The following is a 16,085-nucleotide window of genomic DNA, read 5'->3' as shown; positions in this document are numbered from 1 at the left end:
TACTGTATCATGCCCGGGATTAAACAGCAAACATGGCCCTTATCTCTGCATCGCTCCTGGCTGTATCAAAAGACGAAGAACAGAAGCTCAGTCGGACGGCGGGCCCTTTGAAGGTCCTATCAGATCATAGGGACCTTGATGCTCCCATCCGTCTACGCTTCCACCCAATCCGTAGCCAAGACCACGTCCAGCGACGGCTTACCCTTCCCTGAGTAACCTGAAGAGATGCCCCCCCCCCCCCCGCCGCCTGACAGTCCTCCGCAGCATCACGTCCCAGATCCCTGGATATCAAAGGGCCCAAACAAGGTGATGGCAGAGGCCTCGTTTCAGGGACCCTGTCCCTTCAGTTTCCCATGGGACTAAGGGGCCCCAGGAGGGAATCTTCGTGGGGGTTTCCATTAGGTTTCCCTTCACCTCTAGCTGAACCGAGCTCAGTGTTTTGATATGGGGGGGGGTGGAGGTTGACCCAGATCATTTGTCACGGAGAGAAGAGGTACACCTTCATTCCTGGCCTTGAAAGAGCAGCTTAGTCGCCAAGGTAACTGCTCAGGCCAGCTAGTCCATACACCACCACGTCCTGTTGTGTGAGCGACGGCCTTTGGCTCAGGATGTGAGGGTTGGCAAAATGGCAGAGCGTGAGGTCTCCGTCCTGACTGTGGTTGAGATATCGCAACGCCAGTTTGCTTGACCCAAATACACGCACTCTTCTGCATGTAGCAGTAAAAAATGACGGTGTGACCGACCGAGGTTCGAAGGTCAAACCCGGGACTCCTGGCGACGCCGAGTCCCAGGTGAGATTGCGGCTTGAGGAACTAACCCTGTCATTTACTCATCAAACCAATGGCGTTGTGAGAAAACCTTGGTTACAACAGCATCAACAAAACCCCTGCTGTATCATTTCGTAGCTCGCACATGAATTCAACACTATTCAAGCGTTGCGATTTAGAGGTCCGACCGATAATGTTGGCTGCGATTTACTGCACGTAATGAGGTGGGGTGAATTATTCACAGTCGGTTGATCACACCTGTGTCTCACATGGACGACTCCGTTCCCCCCCCCCACCCCCACCCCCCCCCCCCCCCCCTCAAATGTCTCCCAGTGGGCCTGCAGGCTGCATATGGGCCACCCCAGGCACGACCACCTGGCCTCTCTCACACTTAGATTTATAACAGCCATATATTTATGGTTCTGTCTGAGATCCCACACAGAGTGTTGTTGAGGTTGAGGGTTTTAAGTCCATTCTTCTCTCGGCCAATCCTTCAGAAATTCTGGATCTCGGGGATTGGCCGCCTGGAACGCAGTGGAAAAAGTACACGGTGGATCTGTCCACCTAGGGGGTGGCATATTTGGCTCCCAGAAGGCTTTTCATTCAAATCACCTGAAAATCGACCAAAACAATAGAAAAATAAATTTCAGTGTACGGTCCAAATAGTCTGTTCCGTAAATTCTTGAAATGTGTGCTCACATGGGCCCATTTATCCAGTGCAATTGGAACAAATTGTCTGTTTGTAATAATACTGTTATTATTCGGCTTTATGTAGCTAAATCTGTTTCGTACAGGCTAAATTACGCATCCTGCATGACTTGAACACTGGCCATGTCGCTACATTTACCTGTCCCTCGCTTCCAGCTCCCTCTCAATTTAACTGCTGACGCTGACTGAAAGGTCATGCAAATGCTTATGTAAAATAAGGCCCACTTCTTGCCTCATGAACTAATCTGACATCCCATCGGTACGACGGCACGCTATGTGGTGCAGGGCCTTGTCCCCTTCACAGCCCTGGGGCATTACGATTTGACCAGAGTGAAGAGCTCCCCCTACTGGCCCTCCAGCACGACCACCAGCAGCATTTGGTCTCCCATCAGGACCCACACTGTTTAGCTACAGAGGCCAGCCGGCAGTGGGGATACAAGGTGCTGTGCCGCTAGCTTTCTGTGTTGTAGTGTAAGGGGCCCCTTAGTGCTAATGTAAATTTAAGAGGAAATACTTTTTCGACACAATGTAGGGATTGTGAATTAATCCAGCCGTTTCATTCAGGGTGAGTTGGGTAAGAAGTAACCAAGCCAGCCTGGAGCAGATTAGTTCTAGTGGATGTGTTGCCATAGAAATGAACCTGACTATAAGATGATCGTATTCATATGACCATTTATCACGATTTGGAATACAAAAAAAATAAATATATATATATATATCTTCTGCAGTCAGATTTTTAAACTGTACCCACTTAGTTGTTTTATCTGAATACAACCTGCAATGCTATACAGGAGACATCTGAGTTAGAGACACTAAAGCAAGCAAAAAGCAGACCTGAGTGGCCTCGCCCAGATTAAAACAATATTGGGGGAGTGTCTCTATGTTGGGTGTTTCCTTTTGGCACTGTTTCTGGATGGATCTCAAACGGAGAGAGGATGGAGGGGGGGGGGGGTGGGGGGGGGGGCAGTGACACATCATACTTCCTCTCCCTGTGCAGCTAATAACAGGGCCCGATCTCCTCAGCTGTCACAGACACACAGCCTCTTCACATGTCAGTGCCACCTGGAGCTCCCATCCCATCGCCCTCACAGGGAAATGAAGCCGGCAGAAAATGCATCTCGTTGTCCTCGACCCAGCTGCCAGTTTCATGGGGCGATCGCGGTACCATAGCACAGGGGCACTGAGCCTCTAAAACACATACAAACGCCTCCCTCCACCCTGCGCCACCCTGCCCTTTATCTGCACCCACCCATATATCCCCGTGCACACATTCAGGGGACACCGTGTAAGCTTTTGGGGGGCCTCTTCTCAGCCCTCACCAGCCCCATTTTGAGTGTTGGCCTAGTGCTCTGAAGTACAAGAGGGGGGTCTTTGTGTCTGGTGGCTGGGTGCGGGGCTCATCGGTTTTTTGAGTGCCTTTCCGCTGTTTAGCGGAAGAGGACGTGGGGCCTGGTCAAAGAGGCCAGCTGCGGTGCGTTGTCGTTGGCTGCGTACGAACGTTGGGAGGACACATGAGCGTTTGTTTGGTTTTCCTACTCTCTCCTTTCTCTTTCTCACCCCAGGTAGCCTTGGGAGGAGCAGTTGAGACTCCCAGCCCCACTGCCATTACTCCTCCACATACAGAGGAGAGGCGAGACTGGTTGGAGATCGCAGGAGGAAGGAAAGGTACCACAGGAAAAGAAGGCAATGTTTGAGGCAAGTTCTCTTTTCATTTGAAACAACTTAGATAGAGTATGAGCTGTAATATTGCAATTGCAAAGACAAAGGCATGGTCGATTACCATCACAGTGAACTGTCAAAAAAAAGTGATGAAGGAAGAGCTGTGTTGCTTGGTTATGTTTTCATTCCACATTCTGTGCCTTGGCTCACTAGCATCTCTGTTCATCTCCAGAGAACATGCTGGAGTCAGTCAGCTGAACATTCCAACATGTTCAATCCGCTGATTTATAGAATGTGGACTATGTATTTGTTTTTCTATGTAGCCCATGAACGTTGATGACCATATAAAGTGCCTCAATTTAAGCTGCTGATGTGAAATGTGACATTTCTTTATTCCCAGTGGGACTGTAAATAACATGGGGTGGACATTCCAACATGTCACTGGCTGTAGCATGGGGCATTGCACCGAGTCTCAACCTGCTACTTTGCGCAAACACGTTTCAGTACACAGAACCGGTGTCCCAAATCGCCATGCTCCATGTGGGCAGTATTGAACTCTCAGTCCTTCAATGGATTTGATCTATTCCAGAGCTAACACATCTGATAAGACTTGTCAGCTATTCATAAAGCCCTTAGTTAGTGAATCACATGTGGAATTGCATGCAATTGATTCAAGAATGGTTTGGATTCAAAATGCATCTTAACCCGAGAAAATTCTCCGCCAATAACTTTGGCCAAGTGTTGGCCAACTCTGTCTTTATGACATGAACCTTATACGTTGGATTGCATTTGGTTGTATCAAGTTGTACGTTGGCTTGTCATTTCTTTCTACCCTACTACATATTCAGTTAAGGCAGAACGTAGAACGAAAATATCTTCATGGTCTGAATTTGTCTGGGAGGGTCTTATAGCTAACTTCAACCTCAGTTAAGGAATGCCCTGTCAATGTTGGTCGCATTGAAAACAATGTGAAGTCAGGGCATTTCTTTCAACATTCTGACAACGATGAAATTAGCACAAATTAAAGTCCAAGTCCAGCATTTCTCTTCTTCACCGTCCTGACTCGTAACTCCTATTCTGTATTTCAATATTGAATGTGAGTTATTGTTCTCTTTTGGAGAGTGCAGGGTGACAACTGCTCAAGGTTTTGGCCGATTATAAATGTAGTAACCTTGAACAAACCAATTATACACCTCCAAAACAATGTCAATTTGCTACAAATTCAAGCTACTAATAACAATAAATCCATACGTAAAACTGCAATGGTACACTTAAAGTTTCATTTCTGGCTCCAACTCCTTTGAGAGTAACTGTGCTACAACCTGCATTCCACGTTTAATAGGTTTAGAATGTTCTGGATTTGAAACTGCTGACATTACCTTTTACAATAGTCTGTAGTCTCTGCAATGAGCTATATGGCTCACAGGCCTTGGCCCTATCGGAGCCAATATACAGTAATTCACAGCAGACTAGATATGGAAGACATTATGCGAAACATTTTGTTTGGAACATTTTCCGCCACATAACACAAGTATAGAATAATGTATGTTATTATATTCAATGCTGTGAAGCTTTTAAACATAGTGAAGTGGCAGTTTGGAATTGTCTGGGGATAGTAATCCATTATATAGTCGACGACAGCCCAGCACTGTTGTGGATGGTCGGACGCTGGTTGTTAAAGATGAACTGTATATCATCCCTAGTCTGTACCACTGTATTCATACTCATTGCAAAGACTACAGGCTCACGGGCACCAAGAAAATAGAAATCTGTCATGTAGCACAAACATGCCTGAGATAATGAATCAGAACCGCTCTATTAATGGAATTTCTTTCTGCAAAGTTCTACAACACTTGCACACGGCCCTAGTTACCTAGTTAGTTCATATTAATCCATTTAGAGTGGAAGGAGGAGAGGCAAGGAGAGGGATGACCTGCAGAACTTGCTTCCTTTTAGTTGAGGCAGGAATTATTGCTTCTCTCTCCACTCCTCCTTCCTTCCTATCTTCCTTGGAAATAATTTCCTCAGCCCCCCTCAAGGGATATGACCCTTAACCCCCTTCTGTTTGAGGTCTTCCTACCAATGGATGGGTTCGGGCCAAAGGTCAAACCATATATTTTGTGCATGATTACCTTGTCAGTAGCTTCTCAGGCTATGGAGCAACCGCCAAAGAAGTTACCTGAAGAGATTGACTTTTCCTGGTTTATTAGGAAGTCATTAAAGTAACACTTTCAAGTCGATGTAATGTCAGCTAAGACACATTTGATTGATTGTGTGCAATTGCACAAATATGATTTATTTTCATGGAATCCAGAATACCAGATGTATCCAATGAATTGAAATAGATTGAAGTAGATTTAAGGGAATATATTGAATTTGTGTTTTCAGATGATAACAAGCTAATTGAATGCTCTCTGTAATAACTTGAAGGGCTTCCTTAGAAGTTATTTTTCGCCAATTAATTCATTCTTAAGTTAGTTTAAATAGATTTATCTGTATCATGTCATATGATTGTATCATATCATATGATTTCAATTGATACGCGTATTTACCCATTCTGACCAGTAGTAGGATACCCCTTCGTCTGAACAGCACTGTAGTTGCCTTGAGGCAGCCCTGCTCTCAGGAACACGAGGGCCCGGAACTCAAGATTCCTTTGACTCTTTGCATGAAATAACACAATCCCAACTGTGCCCATCCAAATGTACTCTACTTCAATGAGCTGTCATGCCTGAAAATGGGTCTGTGTTGTAGCATTGGTGAGTAAACATGGTTTATAAGTACAGACACTAGCTGTACTATGATCTTGGGAATCCTAGGATAATGGTACTAGGCTGCTGTGAATCCTATGAGAATCGTACTAGGCTGCTGTGAATCCTATGAAAATCGTACTAGGCAGCTGTGAATCCTTTGAGAATCGTACTAGGCTGCTGTGAATCCTATGAAAATCGTACTTGGTTGCTGTGAATCCTATGAGAGGTAGAATCAATAACCTGTAGTATCCATAACCTTGCCACATTGTTGACATGAGAAGTGGAGAGCCATGAGCAAAGTAAGTAACCATTTCTGGAGTATTTCTTTTCACATGATGTCGTTTTTAGGGTGATGGCGTGCTGGTTTGAAGTTAGTGAAGTGAGCCTCAGAACCAGCTGTAAAAATGTATGGCTCTTCTTTCGATTTAAATAAATCAATTAAATCCCTCTCCAACTCGCTCTCTCCGCAAACAGCACACTGTGGCGATGAGCTACGAGTGTAGGAATGCAAAAACAATGTGGAATCTCTTGAAAAAATGACTGCATTTGTGGCCATGAGGAATGCAAAAGAGGCATTTAAAGAGGCTGAATTGATGCATTTGTGCTGGTCGACTCTGAGGACAAACAGTGGGTGACTTGCGTGGCCTGATGGTTTCCGTCAGCCTGCCTACATCAGTCTGTCAACCTACTGACGGCTTGTGATGAGGAACGTGTTAAGTGTAACAAAGGACAAATGCGCGGAGATGGCCCCAACGAATGAGCAGACCGGGGCAGGTATAAGAAGTAACACAAAAATGCAACACCTAATTGATGCAGGCCAAGGGAATTATCTAAGAGTTTCAAGAATGCTGACCCAGATCGGTTTTGTCTTTTAGATCATAATAATTGTGATCGAATGGACACTGAGGGGAACCTGATTCCAGAATGCCACTCCTTTTCTGTGATGCTTTAATAACACAGCCCCAGAGCCAAATGTACATAAGCAGCCAATACCCAGACATGTTAATCAAGGACCAGGTCCCATATAATCTATTTTATTAGGATCTAAAAGACAAAAAGCATCCCAGTTCAACACTGTAAGGCCAGACCCCGGCTTCAATATCAACACGGTGGTGGAGAGATCTGGTTGTCTGTAAAACTTGGAATCACAAGTCTCCCTTTAAACTAGAGGAAGGGAGAAAAAGACAGCTTTAAATTTCCCAAGAGAGTAGGACCTACGCCAAGCCCAGACACTTAAGGAATGCAGTAATGCTATTGCTGTATGCAGCTCGCCTTGCTTGGATCGCTGCAGCTTTGGAAGCCTGGGCAAGACACACCAACACCGGCTGGTCAGACGGACTCACAGCTAGCTAGCTAGCATAAACAAAAGCAACAGGTAACTCCAGCAGAGCTTTTGAGCAGGAAATAGTTCTCCCCGTCGGAACTTGGAACATTTCCTCAGGGCTGGCGTGTGTAAACATAGCAAATGTGTTTGTGTGTGTGTGTGTTTGCTAAGTTCATGTGTGTGGGTGTTCAAAGTAAATTAGTGCGCTTGTTCGGGGGTTTGTTTGCTGTGGATGGGTGTGTCATTGGTGGGCATTTTAGTCTGGAAGTTGTATGCAATGCATGTGTGAGTTAAGGTGGCCAGATTTCTGAAGGGAAAACCGTGGACATTTGTCTTATTTTCTGTCTTCCTTATGAGGGCTAAATCCAGGACTTTAATGGGGACTGGAAACCATCAAAAAAACTGGGATGTCTGTGGAATGTTGTGTCAATGTTTTACTGTGTCTGTCAGAATGGGTGTGAATTTGGGGGTTATTGTGTTCTATTAACATGTGTATTTTGTTTAGTGTCTGTAATTATGTATGCATGCATTTATTCTCTATGTCCCTCTACCTCGTGTGTGTTTGTGTGTGAGTGTGTATGTATGTGTGTGTGTGTGTGTGTGGTTGCATTCACTTGGATGTGTGCAGGCAAGCTTAAATATGTGTGCACGCTGGCATGTGTGTTTGTGTGTGTATGGCAGGCAGGGGTGTGAAGCCCCGACCAACAGATCTTGTGGCTCTTGACAGTTAGTTAATAAACACTGGCCTGTCAACAGCTGCTCATGATGTAATATGGAACTTTTCCTCACCCACCCCGCCCCCTTAACCCCCCCCCCCCCCCCCGTTGTATTTACAAGTAGCCCGGTGTTTGCAGAGCACCAGTCTGGCAAGCTGGACCGTGAGTGTCTCCTTTACTACTTATACTGCTGACTCCACATTGGGAGTTTACGACAGGAGCATGTTTCTGCCTGCCATTAAAGGGAATTCCACAGCACACGGTCTTTCCACTCCCAATACCCTGGACAGAGCCAACCTGTTGAGTAAGGCAGAGGATCTGCCAGACGAGACGTAAGTTATGGACATATGCTTGTTTTCTGATTCACGCCAGTTGTCATGGACACTGGGGAGAACAGGTCGGGGCGCAGTTCAAAGAGTTGTCTTGTGGAAATATGGTCTGCGTGTTTTGCAGTTAGATTCAGGGACACTTCATTGCATTAAAACCCGAGGCTGTCTCTCATGCTGTCGGTCGGTCTGTGAGTGTCTGCGCAGTCATTACCATCAGATATATAGGGAGAGTGAGAGAGATAGAGAGGGATTTAAACTTGTCAAGATCAAACCGCTTACACTGATTCCCGAATGTCGGCTCGCATCCAGCAGACATAACGTGTGTATTTATTTAGACAAGGCACAGAAAACGTCTGTGCTCTCTCAGCTCGGACTGATACAATGTGCGGCGTCCCGTTGGACTTTAGTTTGCTGTCTTTTTTCTCAGCCAGCTGCCATGATAAGAGAGACAGTTCAGCCAAAAGTCACATAACGTATGTTGTTGCCAGCACAGCAGCTAGGGGTGGGCTCCTCGTGCTGGACGTTGTGATTGAATGACAGAAACTGGATTCAACACTCCTATCTTAAGTGTTTACTGAAGCCTGCCTGAAGTGTAAAGAGAGGGAATGTCCCTTAGGGACTTTTCAGTTGGTCCCCTTCTATCAGGCAATCTCTACCCAGCGCCGCTGCTATACATGTGCTGTACTTACATTCATTTCGATTACAGCTGAACCCTGGGCTGGTCCAAAAGGCAGGAAGCCTGTGTGGCCGGGTTCAGGATGCAACAGAGTGCTGCTGCCCATCTGGGTCTGGGATGGGCTGTATGTAGGGAAGTGTGTTTTTTTGCCGCACGAAGAGCCAGACGACACCCCGGTGAGCTGGTCAACCGCAACGTCATCCTCAAAAAGTGTATACCCTAGATGTTTGTGCTCTGGGACGGCGACATAACAAGCATAGTTCCCTCCGCGGACAGGTAAAGAGTGCCGTCTGTTAACATTTAGGCCATGGTCTGGGTGGACGTAAGTGGAGGGTCCTCGTTAGAATTCCACTGGCTCACAGGGTTGTTTATCGTGTGCCTGTGTCACGTCCTGGCCAATGCAACGCTGTGTTTGCAGCTGATTTATCGTCGCATGTGACGAGAACACAGAGCGAACTGTTATTTTGTTCTGCCAGATGCTCCCGGGTTTCTTTTCCACAGAGCAAGCATATTTCATTGGGAATTTGTCACACATGCCTCTGCCTGGAGACTCCCACGTATAGCACATCGACACACAGGTTACTAGGAAACATCCAAAATGAGTCCCCCATGCTGAAAGGGTTTGTCTTGCCAGTTGGAGAATCTTAATGTGACCTGACGGGATTCTTGTTGGACAGGCTGTCAGGTGTAACAAATATCTTTTCAACCCTTATTAAGAACACAATGCATTGGATTCCTGTGTCTCACACTGCTCTGTGTGTGTGTGTGTGTGTGTGTTGTATATGCACGTTAATCTAGTGCCTGATGACACACCCTGTCCTCTCCAGCTGATTTCCTCTTCCTGTGTGTCACCTAACCCTGGAGGAGTCACTGTTCTGTATACAACCTGTTGTTTCTCACTCATCCTGCCCCTGTTTGTCTTTCCAACACCAAGCCTCCTGGCTTACTAGCTAGAAACACACACGCACACTCACACACGTACAGTAAACTCAAAGGTGTGTCACGTGCTTCCTTTTTCATTAATCTTAAAGCCTGCAGTTAATTGTAAAGGTGCTTGTGGCACTGACCTGTTTATGGCACTTGACCTGTCTAACATTTACCGATAGAGCTCTAATTTCTACACCCTGCTGAGAGAACACTGTAGCTAGCTTTAACCCAGTTAAGGCTTTCCCCTCCACAACAACGGCACGTCCTGACTGTAGCCTGCGGTGATCCACAGACAAAGCAGTAAGGGGTCAACACTGTATGCTCTCCAAATGACAGCCTTTGACCTACACGGAGCACTGCTTTTGTTTCAGATTTTATTTATTGGCCGCCGCGATACAAGGCAAACATTTGCCAATGTGGACGTGTATGCGTGTGAAGGAAAACAAGAAAACAGATATAAAAGAGACAAAATAAACATAAAGACACCACCAAACAAAATCGCTGTGGGTCTGATCTGTCTGCTTGGATACAGGGCCACTATGCAAAAGGGCCTCTTCCAAAGAAGCCCTGACAAATCCCCCTGTTCGTTGGGAAGTGCAAATCTTTCTAAATGTTATGCCTGCACACCTGGAATAACTAAGGAAACTTTAATAGCACCAAAACACCTTTCATAATGTTTATAAATGTCTTTTGTGTGAACCTGAATGTTTCAAATGTAGAGCCCAGGAATCAATGGGCGACCAGCAGAGGGACTCAGATGTCTGACCATCCAACATTGGCTGTATGTGGTGCTGCCGTGCCACTCGGATGGACGTCTCTCTCATTCTCTCCACTCTTTCTATACATTCACATCATGCTTAGCCCTGCCTCTCAGCGATTGAAAAGAAAAAGCGATCTGGGAATTAGGAGGTAGTTTAGATGTGCTCTCCCTTAAAATGGTGCGTATATATTAATCCTCCCCATTCATTCGGCACCCTGCCTGAGCAATCTGGATGAACCATTCACAAAACTAGACCTGGGCTGGGGGTGGTTCTGGGCTCCAGCCTGACCTCCTTTCCATTCAGGCCTTCTCTATTCAAGGCACAGGACACACACCCAGAGAAAATGAATCAGGTCCCGGAGCAGGAGGGTGCACCAATCAATGTCCCACATTGCTAGCCACCCCGGGCCAACTGGCACTTCCTGGCATTCTGACAGCTTTTTTGGTGGGGAGTGGGGGGTATTCCATAGTGCCCCGGTGAAGATATGTGCACTATTAAGGAATTAAGGAATAATGTACGTTTTCTTTATTTCACCAGTATTTTTCAAGGTGTTTCAGAAGCGATGTGTACAAAGTAGCTATCACCCACTGTTCCAAAAAACATTTAAAAAACTCAAGCGACGTTTTCGTTTTCCTATTACGCATGTCTGGGAGCACAAGTGGTCAGAACGTGGACGGACCCACTCTATCCACCATAGTTTAACTCCAGCTTTGGTACAACTGTTCTGAGCTGTCGGCAAGTGGACACAACTGAGTACCCCAGCAGCACTACAACCCTCGACTATGCCCTCATAATTAATGTTTGTGTATAATCATCTCTAGTCATCTTGCCTACCGTCTGCGCTTGACTGTTATTTAAGTTCCCTACCTTATGCATTTGGTTGAAGTTCCCCTCGTGCATTTGGTTGAATTCGGGATACATTTAATAATAATGAGACAAGACTATTTGGTTGTGGCTAACCATCCATTAGGAAAGCTCCTGTTTTGCAGGCCCCCACTTGAATCCCATTACAACCACGTTCTTGTGTAAACATCAATGGACAACACCTTGAAAAGCTTAGGTGTTATTCAGTGCTGGATCAGATGTCTGCACAACCTGCTGCTCTCCAGAGAAGATATGTGTTTTTTTCTACCGTGGCATAACAGCAGTTATTGTGATTGGTACCCAGATCAAGAGCACAATGTTATTTAGATTTACATGGGCTACAAATAGATACTGCCATTATTATGGTTATTTGAGGCAAGAAATGTACCCTGGTTGTGACTTGGATAAAGACAGCTCTTGGCATTTAATCTCAAGTCAAGCACTGTCCATAGTTCACAAAAAACGTGGTATGTCTGTATCATAATGCACTGCGATATAAAAGGATAACTGTTGATTTAGGGACAAATTTGAACAAATTCTAAAACTGTGGGTATCTACAGAGGATTATGCGATTAATCATTCAAATATTTATAATATATATAAATATATATGTACAACTGTTCAACAGTTTAGGAAAGGAGCAGTCAGCTGGCATTCTGTCAATAACAAATCATTATTTCTAACCTTGTCAGTGACTACACTTCCTATCGATTTTGCACTATTTCCTATTCAAACTCATTTTGTGTGTTTTCATTGAAAACAAGGAAATGTCTGACACCAAACCTTTGAACGGTTGTTTACATGTGATTCAGTGTAACCCAACGTATACCTGAGGCTGCTTAGTGTCTGTACATCGGAGAACTTGTCGTCTCTGCAACGTGACGTCATGTGATGTCAAGTGCTTTTTGGACAGTTCCATAAAAACCCAAGGCACGGCCACTCCTAATTTAAGTCTTGGGCTACTTCATTGATAACTTGTGTTGCTGCTGTTTCCTGAAACCTGATTGATGTTGAGATTTAGTGTAATTTGCGCATTAAAACGTGTTTGAGACTCTAGGATCTCCAACTAGTACAGATGGTTTGTTGTTATTCAGATTCCAAACACTAGGGATGACATTTGACTCAAGGTTGAGATTAAATAGCTAGACAAGGGGTTTACCCATGATGTTGGCTTCATGTTACAATGGATATGTATGCAGACTGTCAGGACCACATAGTCAATACCTTTCCCAGCCAAAAGTGCTACGTTTGTCTCCCACGTGGAAGATGGTGGAATTATAAGAGCAAATAAAATCTGTTCCATGTCTCACATGCAGATTTTTTACTCTTGCTTCTGTCCACCAGCTTTAAATATCTGTAAACAATTATATTTTCTTTTTAATAGAAAAATATATTTCATGGGGATTTAGATGGCAACATGATTCTCTATGTAGCGCAATTAAACACAATTAGAGCCCATATTTTGACATTTGTGCACTTGCCCCAGCCACGAATTCAAAACAGCATTCCCATTTTGAAAACAAATCTAGGCTAATGTGGGGTGAGTAAGAAATAGTGTGATACACCATTATATCTCTTTTAATGCAATTATGTTATTGCCATTATCTGAAATTGCAAAGCAAAAAATTTATATTATACCGCAGTACTGTTAAATACTTGTGTAGAATGCGTTATTCATTGTGTAAGACGAGTTCTAGGATGCGTTATTCATTCTTGATATCTGGGACAGTTGGATGTCTTCGGGACGGATAAATATATGGAAGGGCAATATCATGATACAACAGTCCACAAAATATAGGAACTGTTGAACACCAACACCTATGGAGCTGTTCTTCCTGCTTAAAACAGGTGCCAACAAATAACAACATGAGCAAACTTGTTCTAGTCAAAATTGTGAATGAATTTATGCTTTTTTATGTTTTGGTTGCCAAACATTTCTTGCTATTTCCCAGTCCCTGACAAAATATATATAATTTAAGAGACACATTCTACCTCACTAATATGGCTTTACTTTGAACTAATGGTCCACACTCCTCTGGTTTTCATTGCATTGTGGAAATGTGATCAATACAACTGTTAATAGAAATGCAATTTCCATCAGGAATCATTCTCTCTCTCTCTCTCTCTCCCTCTCTCTTTGTCTGTCTCTATTTCTCTCTCTGACTGCCTGTGTGTCTTGCTCTGTATGGAGAATGTGTTCAGCACTTCCAGACCAGATGTTCACGACTACAAATATTTGCCATTCGGCCGGTTATTGTTTTCATGATTTATCATGAGAACACAGACACAAAAAATGCTTGGCTGAAAACAACCCAACTTTGACCCAGTACTGAGGTGGACAGAACAACATTCTGGGTTTATTAGACCTGGTACTGAAAGGGACAGAACACATTCTGGGTTCATGTGAACCAGTACTGAAGGGGACAGAACACATTCTGGGTTCATGTGAATCAGTACTGTGGTGGGCAGAACACATTCTGGGTTCATGTGAATCAGTACTGTGGTGGGCAGAACACATTCTGGGTTCATGTGAATCAGTACTGTGGTGGGCAGAACACATTCTAGGTTCATGTGAACCAGTACTGTGGTGGATAGAACACATTCAGGGTTAATATGACTCAGTAGTGCAGTGGATAGAACACATTCAGGGTTAATATGAAGCAGTAGTGCAGTGGATAGAACACATTCAGGGTTAATATGAAGCAGTAGTGCAGTGGATAGAACACATTCAGGGTTAATTTCATCCAGCTGTGTAAATTGCCAAGTATGTAATGTTGTTTGGATTACCTACGTAAACATGAATTAATTTCACCAGCAGCTGGGTCTTTTTAATGCAGTCCACGGGTAGTATTCACTGGAAATGGCCTATTTTAGTGGCTTTATTAGCCATGAGAGTAAATGTCATTCCTTATCATCATGTTTGATGTGTACATAAGAATGAGTATGGTTGCACACAATACAGCATATCCTAATATTGAATATATGAAATTATTATTATGAACTAGTCCCCGTGTTGTTTTGTATATTGGCTCCTGAGGAGTTTATGGACTGGAGCTGTTAGAAGCCAACCATAGCATTAGATAACAATAAAACAGTAAAAGCCACTCTGAATGATATTCTCACGTGTGGCTAACACTGCAAAAAATTCTCAATGGCACACCTCGACAAAGCCACACCTACAGTCTTCAGATTTCATTGAAGAAACCAAAAATGAATATCTCAGCATCAAGAAAGCAGGAGTTTAAAAGAAATTGCTTCAAAATGTCAACACATCAAACATTTATAATTGTTTTTTACATTAACCTTATATGTTGATATACAGATGTCTGGCTTTAAGGTGTAAAATTATTCGGCAAACCCCCAGATATCCACCCACTCACCCTAGTAAAAACTGTGCTGGAGTTCAAAGTTCAAGCCACAAAAAAAGATGAATTATCCCTATTTGACCTATTCGGCTGTAAAGAGCCCCTTGTGTTTGGTGTTTGGTTCTTTGCTTAGTGGAGAAATAGGTTGTTGGGTGGATGAATGCTTATCTGTACGGGTACAAAGGGCAGCAGTGTCTATATTCCTGGAGACTGGTTTCCCTGACACACTTGCAAGGCAAACGCCATGTTTTAGTTGATGTGCCACTGTGGAACACCTAGGTGAAGTGTGTGATAAGAATCCATTCAGAAAACTGAGCGCCGCTCCTACTTTGATTGCGGGGGAGACGTACGGTGTAAGTGAGCCGCGCCCTTTTTGAAGAATTCCTCCACGAGACGCAACAACGCAAATAGGCACAGTAGGCACGGACTTGTTTGTTGCGTCGGCCGACACCTCAGGGGGGACTTTCCTCGTCTTACGTGACCGCACGCCGCGGCAGGGCCCCGCCGTGTTCACCATGTCAAGTCTTCACAGTGTGCGAAGTTCGTGTATGTCTTGTGAAAACGATACACATTCTGAATAAGGAATGGGTGATCATCCTCTCACAGTGGACCCATCCTGGCCGCCCTTTATCCCATCATCCCCCTCTTTAGTCCACCCCTGTGTGACCCCAGGGGCACCCCCCCCCCCCCACCCCCGGTGTCACCCCTAGCAGATGTTCGAAGGAGGGCCTCCCCCTCCTCTTCAGCCCCACTGAACCGCCTCCCCCTCCACCCGAGCATCTAATTATGGCCGCACACAAAGACTCCCAGATGTCAGGATTGTCCATGGCCTTTTGATTGCATCTCTTCCGCCCTACTGACTGACAGGCTGACTTACTGTCTTTCTGGCTGGGGCTAGCGTGTAACACGGCCACAGACGTGTGTCTGCCGGCGTTGCCTCTGTGTTGCGCCTAAAAGGAGGCTGGTTTTACATGGTGGTAATTGGGTTTGGTGTAAATCATTTGGGGAACGGAGGGGGTGTGCGGGGGTCCCCTGCGGGACTGGGTTTAAGGACGATAGCCGCGGCACAGAGATAAACGCTGGACACGTTCCCGGGTGGCTAGGCTTACTGAATTCTGGGACATTAACCGTATGATCGCTGGTTTGAATCCCCTAGCCAGAAAAGGCAAACGATCTGTAGTTGTGCCCTTGAGCAAGGTACTTAATCATAGTTTCTCCTCAAAAGAGCCCTATAAT

The 16,085-nt window shown here is 44.9% G+C and overlaps 1 protein-coding gene across 4 annotated transcripts in view; it reads left to right on the top strand.

Moving 5' to 3' along the window:
* The first annotated feature begins 8,089 nt into the window (after window positions 1-8,089).
* Window positions 8,090-16,085, top strand: part of LOC105022081 (nck-associated protein 5) — a 133,871-nt gene continuing 125,875 nt past the window's right edge. For 2 of the 4 annotated variants that reach the window (XR_004575132.1, XM_034289612.1), the window contains exon 1: window positions 8,090-8,259. Coding sequence is in view for 2 of the 4 variants with exons in the window: in XM_034289612.1 (XP_034145503.1) it covers window positions 8,150-8,259 (110 nt within the window). In the remaining 2 variants the exon portion in view is untranslated. Of the gene's footprint in view, window positions 8,260-9,132; window positions 9,209-16,085 lie in introns of those variants that run through there. The other 2 variants (XM_020042388.3, XM_034289606.1) reach the window with 2 other exon arrangements.

The sequence above is a fragment of the Esox lucius genome, chromosome 22 (genome assembly GCF_011004845.1).
Source record: "Esox lucius isolate fEsoLuc1 chromosome 22, fEsoLuc1.pri, whole genome shotgun sequence".
Lineage (NCBI taxonomy): Eukaryota > Metazoa > Chordata > Actinopteri > Esociformes > Esocidae > Esox > Esox lucius.
This window is presented reverse-complemented; position numbering and strand designations above follow the sequence as displayed.